This window comes from Oncorhynchus masou, chromosome 8 (genome assembly GCF_036934945.1).
Source record: "Oncorhynchus masou masou isolate Uvic2021 chromosome 8, UVic_Omas_1.1, whole genome shotgun sequence".
NCBI classification, from domain to species: domain Eukaryota; kingdom Metazoa; phylum Chordata; class Actinopteri; order Salmoniformes; family Salmonidae; genus Oncorhynchus; species Oncorhynchus masou.
Window position 1 is genome coordinate 35,907,224 of NC_088219.1, and position 12,821 is coordinate 35,920,044.

Sequence of the window (12,821 nt, forward strand, 5' to 3'; positions counted from 1 at the left end):
GTTGAGGTTGGGGGATTGTGGAGCCCAGGTCATCTGATGAAAGCACTCAATCACTCTCCTTCTTGGTAAAATAGCCGTTACAAAGCCTGGTGGTGTTTTGGGTAATTGTCCTGTTGAAAACAAATTATATGCCAAACCAGATGGGATGGCATATTGCTGCAGAATGCTGTGGTAGCCATGTTGGTTAAGTGTGCCTTGAATTCTAAATAAATCACAGATATTGTCACCAACAAAACACACCCACACCATAACACCTCCTCCTCCATGCTTTACGGTGGGAAATACACATGCGGGGATCATCCATTCACCCACACCAGTCCCCGCAAAACACCAGTCTCAATGTCAATGGTGAAGAGGCGACTCCAGGATGCCTTCCTGTGACACCGGGTGCTGTAGATGTCCTGTAGGGCAGGCAGTGTGCACCCCGGTGATGCTTTGGGCTGACTGCACCACCCTCTGTGAACCACAGCCCAACTATGGTTCTCATAACACAAGAACTGTCCAGGTGCGCTGATGATTGTACAATGTTTGTATAAAATACTCGCCTGATGTTGTAGGAAAGTTCCCAGAACACATTTCGTCTGTTCTTTCAAGGTTCCCAGAATGTTTTATTAGGTGTGTACGAACAGTCTGGGGGGAACATGGTGGGGATATCACTAAACATATGTTCCCAAAACACTAAAACTGTACAGTTGTGGGGATGATTATACAATGTTTTTTTTAGCGTGCAAAAAAAACACTCACGTGATGTCAAAAGAATGTTCCCAGAACACATTTTTTTTATGTTCTTCAAAAAGTTCTGAAAAAATGTATTTCGGTTGTGGGAACATTGTGGGGATATGACAAGAGATAATGTTTTGGGAGCCGAAAACTGTCCAGTTGTGCTGACATTCAGCCAATGTTTTCTACTCGGGTGCGCAACACATCCCGTCGATGTCGCGAGAATGTCGACGGAACAGCTGGGTCCTGACTTCTTTAAAAGTTCCCAAGGAACATTTCATTTGGTTGTGGGAACAGTGTGGGTACATTACAAGAGCTATACGGTAGGTACCCCGAAAAGAAGCACGTAAATCTGTCCGGTTGTGAGGACATTCTTACAACGTTTGCACCAGGGTGCACAAAACGTTCCCTCAACGTTCTCAGAACGTCATGCCCAGGCTTTCCAGAATGATAACGTTACATTTTGAACAGGCCACGGAGGTTTCGTTCATCAAGTCAGTCCCATGACAATGTATTCTACATATATTGTAGAATAGTGTAGTACTTTGGAATGGTATCTCTGGAATAAAGCCGTTGCGCCACTGGGATTGGACTTTCGCCCCAAATATAAAGCTGTTCGCACATTTACTCTGACTTCCAGGGAATAACTCCATCTAGAAAAAGAAATATCCTCTATTATTATTTGCTGGTCTTCTTTATATACTGTAAAGTTGTTCTGACTTGTATTTTTTTTTCCCGACAAAACTTGATTTCACAAATCAAGTTCAATTATTGCCTGGGAGATTTCGGTGAGGTGTACATACATATGTACTAAGACATAGTGTACAGCCATAGTTTAGACCATAATTGGAGGGTTTCAGTTCAACAGGAAATCCACTGGAAACATTCTGATCCTGGTGGAGCAGCAGACTGAGTAGCCAGCGGCTTGAAGATGACAGATCACAGGTTCAAATATACTTAAATACTATTCTTTAAAAAAGCTGTAGCTATTTTTTTGGATAATACCCTAATACAATGTGATGATGTGAGAAGATTGCAATGCCATTTGTTTAAAAGTTGGTCAGCACACTTCAATGTTAGAGGAACGTTGAAGCAATGTTTTCCTAACTACTTTCCTTTTCGTTGTTTTTGTTGTTGTTTTTAGAACAATTATGGATTGTCAAACCTTGCAAGATACTTATTAACATAGGAATGTTTCTTGTTTGTTGTTATAGGTGGTAGTAGTAATATCTCCATCAACATTAGCTGAATATTCCAAGATAAAAAAATAAAAAAATCTAAATCCGGGTACTTCATTTCTAATGTATGCTGAGGGAACGTTATGAAAACCATCATGTCATAACGTCATGCTACAACTTCATGAGACCATTGTAGGACTATTCCCTGCTCATTGTTATGGGTGTTTTGAATAACATACCCATCAACATTAGAAAGAATGTTCCTGTAATGTTTCCATGGAAAAATTTCTATTGCTCCCACATTTTGTTGCTGCAGTGTGTTCTAAGAACATTACCAGAACGCTGTGTTATTACATTCCCTTGGCAACCTAATAAGAACCTTAGGGGAATGGTCTGTGGTAGTTTTTTTACAGATCATTGTGACCAACATTTCAGAGATTGTTAGGTTTGATTTGTTTGATCGTAGCTAGCTAGCTACATAGCCGTCTTTGTATCTAAGACAATTGTGTAGTCTAGAGCGATTTTCTAGGTTAGCTAGCCAGCTATTGTCGTTCTTTTAACGTAACGTAACGCAATCAACACTGCTAGCTAGCCAGCTAGCCCCCGACTAGCAGCACTGTAGAAACTATTACAGTACAACGGTTTGATTTGTTTGATCGTAGCTAGCTAGCTACATAGCCGTCTTTGTATCTAAGACAATTGTGTAGTCTAGAGCGATTTTCTAGGTTAGCTAGCCAGCTATTGTCGTTCTTTTAACGTAACGTAACGCAATCATCACTGCTAGCTAGCCAGCTAGCTCCCCGAATAGCAGCACTGTAGAAACTATTACAGTACAACGGTTTGATTTGTTTGATCGTAGCTAGCTAGCTACATAGCCGTCTTTGTATCTAAGACAATTGTGTAGTCTAGAGCGATTTTCTAGGTTAGCTAGCCAGCTATTGTCATTCTTTTAACGTAACGTAACGCAATCAACACTGCTAGCTAGCAAGCTAGCCCCAAATAGCAGCACTGTAGAAACTATTACACTCGACGGAACGACTTGATTAGTGTAGTGTCAACATCGCAGCCACTGCCAGCTAGCCTACTCCAGCAGTACTGTATCATTTCAATCATTTTAGTCAATAAGACTCTTGCTACGTAAGCTTAACTTTCTGAACATTCGAGACGTGTAGTCCACTTGTCATTCCAATCTCCTTTGCATTAGCGTAGCCTCTTCTGTAGCCTGTCAACTATGTGTCTATCTATCCCTGTTCTCTCCTCTCTGCACAGACCATACAAACGCTCCACACCGCGTGGCCGCGGCCACCCTAATCTGGTGGTCCCAGCGCGCACGACCCACGTGGAGTTCCAGGTCTCCGGTAGCCTTTGGAACTGCCGATCTGCGGCCAACAAGGCAGAGTTCATCTCAGCCTATGCCTCCCTCCAGTCCCTCGACTTCTTGGCACTGACGGAAACATGGATCACCACAGATAACACTGCTACTCCTACTGCTCTCTCTTCGTCCGCCCACGTGTTCTCGCACACCCCGAGAGCTTCTGGTCAGCGGGGTGGTGGCACCGGGATCCTCATCTCTCCCAAGTGGTCATTCTCTCTTTCTCCCCTTACCCATCTGTCTATCGCCTCCTTTGAATTCCATGCTGTCACAGTTACCAGCCCTTTCAAGCTTAACATCCTTATCATTTATCGCCCTCCAGGTTCCCTCGGAGAGTTCATCAATGAGCTTGATGCCTTGATAAGCTCCTTTCCTGAGGACGGCTCACCTCTCACAGTCCTGGGCGACTTTAACCTCCCCACGTCTACCTTTGACTCATTCCTCTCTGCCTCCTTCTTTCCACTCCTCTCCTCTTTTGACCTCACCCTCTCACCTTCCCCCCTACTCACAAGGCAGGCAATACGCTCAACCTCATCTTTACTAGATGCTGTTCTTCCACTAACCTCATTGCAACTCCCCTCCAAGTCTCCGACCACTACCTTGTATCCTTTCCCTCTCGCTCTCATCCAACACTTCCCACACTGCCCCTACTCGGATGGTATCGCGCCGTCCCAACCTTCGCTCTCTCTCCCCCGCTACTCTCTCCTCTTCCATCCTATCATCTCTTCCCTCTGCTCATACCTTCTCCAACCTATCTCCTGATTCTGCCTCCTCAACCCTCCTCTCTTCCCTTTCTGCATCCTTTGACTCTCTATTTCCCCTATCCTCCAGGCCGGCTCGGTCCTCCCCTCCCGCTCCGTGGCTCGACGACTCATTGCGAGCTCACAGAACAGAGCTCCGGGCAGCCGAGCGGAAATGGAGGAAAACTCGCCTCCCTGCGGACCTGGCATCCTTTCACTCCCTCCTCTCTACATTTTCCTCCTCTGTCTCTGCTGCTAAAGCCACTTTCTACCACTCTAAATTCCAAGCATCTGCCTCTAACCCTAGGAAGCTCTTTGCCACCTTCTCCTCCCTCCTGAATCCTCCTCCCCCTCCCCCCTCCTCCCTCTCTGCAGATGACTTCGTCAACCATTTTGAAAAGAAGGTCGACGACATCCGATCCTCGTTTGCTAAGTCAAACGACACCGCTGGTTCTGCTCACACTGCCCTACCCTGTGCTCTGACCTCTTTCTCCCCTCTCTCTCCAGATGAAATCTCGCTTCTTGTGACGGCCGGCCGCCCAACAACCTGCCCGCTTGACCCTATCCCCTCCTCTCTTCTCCAGACCATTTCCGGAGACCTTCTCCCTTACCTCACCTCGCTCATCAACTCATCCCTGACCGCTGGCTACGTCCCTTCCGTCTTCAAGAGAGCGAGAGTTGCACCCCTTCTGAAAAAACCTACACTCGATCCCTCCGATGTCAACAACTACAGACCAGTATCCCTTCTTTCTTTTCTCTCCAAAACTCTTGAACATGCCGTCCTTGGCCAGCTCTCCCGCTATCTCTCTCAGAATGACCTTCTTGATCCAAATCAGTCAGGTTTCAAGACTAGTCATTCAACTGAGACTGCTCTTCTCTGTATCACGGAGGCGCTCCGCACTGCTAAAGCTAACTCTCTCTCCTCTGCTCTCATCCTTCTAGACCTATCGGCTGCCTTCGATACTGTGAACCATCAGATCCTCCTCTCCACCCTCTCCGAGTTGGGCATCTCCGGCGCGGCCCACGCTTGGATTGCGTCCTACCTGACAGGTCGCTCCTACCAGGTGGCGTGGCGCGAATCTGTCTCCTCACCACGCGCTCTCACCACTGGTGTCCCCCAGGGCTCTGTTCTAGGCCCTCTCCTATTCTCGCTATACACCAAGTCACTTGGCTCTGTCATAACCTCACATGGTCTCTCCTATCATTGCTATGCAGACGACACACAATTAATCTTCTCCTTTCCCCTTCTGATGACCAGGTGGCGAATCGCATCTCTGCATGTCTGGCAGACATATCAGTGTGGATGACGGATCACCACCTCAAGCTGAACCTCGGCAAGACGGAGCTGCTCTACCTCCCGGGAAGGACTGCCCGTTCCATGATCTCGCCATCACGGTTGACAACTCCATTGTGTCCTCCTCCCAGAGCGCTAAGAACCTTGGCGTGATCCTGGACAACACCCTGTCGTTCTCAACCAACATCATGGCGGTGGCCCGTTCCTGTAGGTTCATGCTCTACAACATCCGCAGAGTACGACCCTGCCTCACACAGGAAGCGGCGCAGGTCCTAATCCAGGCACTTGTCATCTCCCGTCTGGATTACTGCAACTCGCTGTTGGCTGGGCTCCCTGCCTGTGCCATTAAACCCCTACAACTCATCCAGAACGCCGCAGCCCGTCTGGTGTTCAACCTTCCCAAGTTCTCTCACGTCACCCCGCTCCTCCGCTCTCTCCACTGGCTTCCAGTTGAAGCTCGCATCCGCTACAAGACCATGGTGCTTGCCTACGGAGCTGTGAGGGGAACGGCACCGCAGTACCTCCAGGCTCTGATCAGGCCCTACACCCAAACAAGGGCACTGCGTTCATCCACCTCTGGCCTGCTCGCCTCCCTACCACTGAGGAAGTACAGTTCCCGCTCAGCCCAGTCAAAACTGTTCGCTGCTCTGGCCCCCCAATGGTGGAACAAACTCCCTCACGACGCCAGGACAGCGGAGTCAATCACCACCTTCCGGAGACACCTGAAACCCCACCTCTTCAAGGAATACCTAGGATAGGATAAGTAATCCTTCTCACCCCCCCCTTAAATGATTTAGATGCACTATTGTAAGTGGCTGTTCCACTGGATGTCAGAAGGTGAATTCACCAATTTGTAAGTCGCTCTGGATAAGAGCGTCTGCTAAATGACTTAAATGTAAAATGTAAATGTAAAATTCCAAGGATATTTCATTTCCAACTTTTAATTCTAAAAAAAATCTTTGGTAATCCCCCCCAAGAATGTTGAATGTTTGCGGGATGTTATCATCCTAATGTTAGCTCAAACCCTAACTGGAAGTTAAGGGGAATCATGTTCTGAGAATGTTCCCGGTTTGCTGGGCACTCTGTGTGAGCATCAAATGGGGCAAAGGCTGCTCTCTCTCTCTCTCTCTCTCTCTCTCTCTCTCTCTCACACATACACATACACACGAGAGAGACAGAGACAGAGACAGAGACAGAGACAGAGAGAGAGAGAGAGAGAGAGAGAGAGAGAGAGAGAGAGAGAGCTGAAAGCTGACTACTGAAAATGCTGGAATGTTCAGATTGTTCTGACATTGTGGTGACAGACTACTGAGGGGGATCTGTGTTCTGACAGTGAACCCAGAACAAGGGATGGAGAGAAGGAGGGATGGAGAAGAGGGGAGCAGGGATGATCTGAAGGAAAAGGCTGCTCACACACACTCACGCTGTGGCGACATACTGATGACAGTATGCGAGAGAGAAACAGGGTTGGAGAATGGATCTCGAGGAAAAGGTTGCTCATACACACACATTTCAAACACATACAGTATATACACACACACAACACCCACTTGAGTTGTGACTAGACAAGACCTTTAAACAAGTCAACATTCACAAAGCCGCGGATTACCAGGACGTGTGCTCAAAGCATGCACGGATCAAGTGTCTTCACTGACATTTTCAACCTCTCCCTGACCGAGTCTGTAATACCTACATGTTTCAAGCAGACCACCATAGTCCCCGTGCCCAAGGAAGCGAAGGTAACCTGCCTAAATGATTACCACCCCGTAGCACTCACATCTGTAGCAATGAAGTGCTTTGAAAGGCTGATCATGGCTCACATCAACAGCATCCTCCTAGATACCCTATCCCCAACAGATCCACAGATGACGCAATCTCAATCGCACTCTACACTGCCCTTTCCCAACTGGACAAAAGGAACACCTATGTGAGAATGCTGTTCATTGACAACAGCTCAGCTTTCAACACCATAGTGCCCACGAAGCTCATCACTAAGCTAAGGACCCTGGGACTGAACACCTCCCTCTGCAACTGGATCCTGGACTTCCTGATCCTCAACACTGGGGCCCCTCAGGGGTGTGTACTTAGTCGCCTCCTGTACTCCCTGTTCACCCATGACTGCGTGGCCAAACACGACTCCAACAGCATCATTAAGTTTGCTGACGACACAACAGTGGTAGGCCTGATCACCGACAAGACAGCCTATAGGGAGGTGGTCAGAGACCTGGTAGTGTGATGCCAGGACAACAACCTCTCCCTCAGTGTGAGCAAGACAAAGGAGCTGATCGTGGACTACAGGAACACGCGGGCCGAACAGGCCCCCATTAACATTGATGGGGCTGTAGTGGAGCGGGTAGAGAGTTTCAAGTTCCTTGGTGTCCACATCACCAACAAACTATCATGGTCAAAACAAACCAAGACAGTCGTGAAGAGGGCACGACAAAACCTTTTCCCCTTCTGGAGACTGAAAAGATTTGGTATGGGTCTCCAGATCCTCAAAAAGTTCTACAGCTGCACCATCGAGAGCATCCTGACCGGTTGCATCACCGCCTGGTATGGCAACTGCTCGGCATCTGACCTTAAGGCGCTACAGAAGGTAGTGGCATCACTGGGGCCAAGCTTCCTGCCATCCTGGACCTATATAATAGGCGGTGTCAGAGAAAGACAGACTGTTTTCTCTGCTACCGCAAGGTAAGTGGTTCTGGAGCGCCAAGTCTAGGACCAAAAGGCTCCTTAACAGCTTCTACCCCCAAGCCATAAGACTGCTGAACAATTAATCAAATGGCCATTAGACTATTTACATTGACACCCCTTGCTGCTACTCGCTGTTTATTATCGATGCATAGTCACTGCACCCCTACCTACATGTACAAATGACCTCAACTAACCTGTACCCCAAAACACTTTCTCGGTACTGGTATCCCCTGTATATGGCCTAAGTTATTGTTGTGTTATTGTGTTACTTTTTTTATTTTTTACTTTAGTTTATTTGGTAAATATTTGTTTAACTCTTCTTGAACTGCACTGTTGGTTAAGGACTTGTAAGTTTCACTTGTTGTATTCGGCACATGTGACAAATAAAGTTTGATTTGATTTGACAAGTCAAAAGCTAATCCTGTGGTTTTATATCTCCCTCTCTAACTTTAAGCATCAGCTGTCAGAGCAGCTTACTGATCACTGTACCTGTACACAGCCAATCTGTAAATTTCACACCCAACTACCTCATCCCCATATTGTTATTTATCCTCTTGCTCTTTTGCACCCCAGTATCTCTACTTGCACATCATCATCTGCACATCTATCACTACAGTGTTAATGCTAAATTGTAATTATTTCACCACTATGGCCTATTTATTGCCTTACCTCCCTAACCTTACTACATTTGCACACACTGTACATAGATTCTTCTATTGTGTTTTTGGCTGTACGTTTGTTGATGTGTAACTCTGTGTTGTTGTTTTTGTCGCACTGCTTTGCTTTACCTTGGCCAGGTCACAGTTGTAAATGAGAACTTGTTCTCGACTGGCCTGCCTGGTTAATTAAAGGTTAAATATATATATATATATATATATATATATATATATATATATATATATATATATATATATATATATATATATTTGTTGTAATGAAGCCAATGCTGAAGAGTATAGAGGGGATTTATGACTCATGTTGCCTTCAGAAAGTATTCACATCCACATTTTGCTGTGTTACACATCCTGAATTTAAAAAGGATTCAATGTAGATGTTTTTGTGACTGGCCTAAACACAATCCTCCATAATGTCAAAGTCAAATGATATTTTTCAAAATGTGTACAAATTAATACAAAATAGTATTCAACCCCTTTGTTACCCCTTTGTTACGGCAAGCCTAAATAAGTTCAGGGGTAAAAATGATCTGTAAGGTCCCTCAGTCGAGCAGCGAATTTCAACACAGATTCAACCGCAAGGACCAGAGAAGTTTTCCAATGTCGTCTTGCAAAGAAGGGCAACGACTGGGAGATGGGCACAACAACAAAAAAGCGGACATCCCTTTAAGCATGGTGGAGTTATTAATTCAACTTTGGATGCTATATCAATACCAGGGCTTGGAATGAAAATGATTTTCCAATCGTTTCATTCTGAACAGAACCCACTACTATTTTTGATCCGTTCCACTGTGCCGACCAGCAAAGGTTCTGAACCGGTTCAAACCCCAAAAAAGTCCCGGTTGATATCATTCCTTTCTGTTCCTTTTTTAACCTGTGAAATCAACAGGTTTTTCCATTTAGCTCATTAATTTACATCACCAATCGGTGCGGATAGAGCAGGCAAGCTAGTTGTTCAGAGAAGGAGAGAGGGAGAGAGGGTTGAGGAGCAGGCATGAAGCGGTGGGCATCTTGTTATGATATGCATTATCTGAATTGGGTCCAAAGAATTATACCTACGATGAAGGAACTTAGAATGTCCTTTGAGCTTGCAAGCTCACAAGCTCACAAGCTTTCTAGCTAATTACCTTTTTATAGTTAGTAAATCCAACGTGAAACGCCTATAGTGTCCTTAGGTAGCATGTAAAAAAGTTAATCCATTCTTCTCTAGCTAATTAAAAAACTCTCCCCTATCTTTTCATGCTTCAAACGTCAGTACAGTCGCCTACGATAACGTCAGTACAGCAGCCTTCGAAAAGGGGTGGTGCAAGTAGCCTAAACAGGCACACACTGACAAATATTTTCAGCTGGCTGGCAGATGCTGTAATGCAATTCTGAGGGACATAGTTAGGGCTTTGCATGTTCACTTTGTTACGTTTTTTGTGGGACTAGTATATAACTAGTATATAATGTTATTAACAATTTTCCATGCTTTCAAAAATAACGGTTCTGTTCCAGAACAGTGTGGATCACTTTCGTTCCTGGTTCCGTTTCTGTTCCTTGAACCGGTTCCAACCCCTGATCAGTACACCCAGTCACTACAAAGATACAGGCATCCTTCTTAACTCAGTTGCTCGAGAGGAAGGAAACGGCTCAGGGATTTCACCATGAGGCCAATGGTGACTTTAAAACAGTTACATAGTTTAATGGCTGTAATAGGAGAAAACTGAGAATGGATCAACAACATTGTAGTTACTCCACAATAATAACCTAAATGACAGAGGGAAAAGAAGGAAGCCTGTACAAAAAATATTCCAAAACATGCATCCTGTTTGCAACAAGGCACTAAACTTGCAGGCCTGGGAAACTCCAATCCTCGGGGGCCTGATTGGTGTCACACTTTTGCCTCAGCCCCAGCTGACACACCTGACTCCAATAATCAAATAATCATGATCTTCAGTTAAAAATGCAATTAGTTTAAATCAGGTGTGTTTCCTAGGGATGGGAGAAAAGTGTGATTGTCCAGACCTGTAAGTAATACTGCAATGTGGCAGCAAAAAAATGAACATGTGTCCTGAATACAAAGTGTTATGTTTGGGGTAGATTCAGTAAAGCATATCACTGACAAAGGAGATACCTAGTCAGTTGCACAACTGAATGCATTCAACCAAAATGTGTCTTCCGCATTAAACCCAACCCCTCTGAATCAGACACAGGTGCAGGGGGCTGCCTTAATCAACATCATCAATACACAGTTCTGGTTGGGGGTTAACTGCTTTGCTCAAGAGCAGAACGGAAGATTTTTCCACCTTGCAAGCTCTGGGATTCAAACCAGCAACCTTTCGGTTAATGGCCCAATGTGCTTAACCGCTAGGCTACACACTGAGAATCACTTTCCATATATTCAAGCATAGTGACGGCTGCATCATGTTATGGGTATGCTAGTAATCGTTAAGCACTGGAGAGTTTTTCAGAATAAAAAATTTACGGAATTGAGCTAAGCACAGGCAATATCCTAGAGGAAAACCTGGTTCAGTCTGCTTTCCACCAGACACTGGGAGATGAATTCACCTTTCAGCAGGACAATAACCTAAAACACAAGGTAAAATTTACACTGGAGTTGCTTACCAGTGAAAGTTCTTGAGTGGCTGAGTTACAGTGTTTACTTAAATCTACTTGAAAATCTATGGCAAGAGCTGGAAATGGGGGTCTAGCAAATATCAACAATCAATTTGACAGTGTTTGACCATTTTGGGGGGGAATAATGAGCCAATTCTGCACAATCCAGATATGGAAAGCTCTTTGAGATTTACCCAGAAAGACTCACAGCTGTAATCGCTGCCAAAGTTGCTTCTACAAAGTAATGACTCAGGGGTGTGAATGCTTATATAAATGAGATATTTCTGTATTTCATTGTCTATAAACTTGCTAAAATTCTAAAAACATGTTTTGACTTTGTAGTGTGTGTAGGTGGGTGAGAAAAACTGTTCAGGCTGTAACACAACAAAATGTGTTATAAGTGAAGGGGTATGAATCCTTACCGTACATGTTGTATACGCTTTACTGTAGCTGGCACACACACACACACACACACACACGCGCACGCGCACACGCACACGCGCACACACACACACACGCGCACACACACACACACATACACACACACACACACACACACACACACACAAAAGCATGCACACGCATGCAAACACACAGTATATAGGGTTTCTCACCTGTTCCGAGCTATAGCGGTCGTGCGGTCATGGAGTACAATCCAGTGACAACAAACACAAATACTGCTCACCTGTCCAGTGCTATGGCGGTCATGGAGTATATGCTGGTGAAGACAGCTGCGATGGGGAAGAAGTTATGGAAGCGACAGTAGCCCAGACCAAAGTACCACTCGTTATGGACACTGTAGGCAAAGTTTATCACTGTGTTGAAGGCAGACATGGACGCCTCTGCAAAGGCTAGGTTCACCTGAGAGGAGAAGAAGAGAGGGATCAGACAGACAAATAGAGGGAGAGAGGGAAACAGACAGACAGAGGGAGAGAGGGAAACAGACAGACAGAGAGAGACACACACACAGACAAACACACACACATTCATTTAAAATACAAATATATATAATTAAAATAAATTAAATAAATCTATCTCCTTCTTTAGATTTTAAGATGCGTTTGTTTACCAGGAAGTAGTTGGTCACGGTCCTCATGCGTTTGTGCGCGAGGATGATCCAGATGACCACCAGGTTACCGATCATGGAGACGCACACCATGCTGCAGTAGGCGACTGCCCAAAGAGCGATCTGCCACACCGGCTGCACGAACTGGTTATAGTCTTCTGTGTCTTTCAAACCGGAGCCGTTAGTGGCGTTAACGGAAGGGTAGTAAACCGAAGGGTAGTAATCCGTCATGTTCAACAGCAAGTCCATTTTCGGATCTCAGAGCTTTGATGTTGAAAGAGTAAGAATCCAGATATTATATACTAAAATAATAAATATTATATTTAATAATATGTTTAGATATTTCCAGTTGCCTAATTTAGTGTGGTAAAATAATATATTTTTGATTGTTGTTTCACAACAACAAAAATATTCTTTACCGCTCTGATGTAAAATGTAAAAAAAATTGCCGAGGGCTATAACACCCAAAATATTTTGACTGTGAC

At 45.1% G+C, this 12,821-nt stretch overlaps 1 protein-coding gene across 1 annotated transcript in view; it reads right to left on the reverse strand.

Annotated features, from left to right (window-relative positions):
• Positions 1-12,585, reverse strand: part of LOC135543938 (substance-P receptor-like) — a 24,262-nt gene extending 11,677 nt beyond the window's left edge. The window contains exons 1-2 of the mRNA XM_064971260.1: positions 12,340-12,585; positions 11,956-12,131 (exon numbers count right to left, since the gene is read on the reverse strand). Coding sequence (XP_064827332.1) covers positions 11,956-12,131; positions 12,340-12,585 — 422 coding nt within the window. The remainder of the gene's footprint in view (positions 1-11,955; positions 12,132-12,339) is intronic.
• Positions 12,586-12,821: the final 236 nt, after the last annotated feature.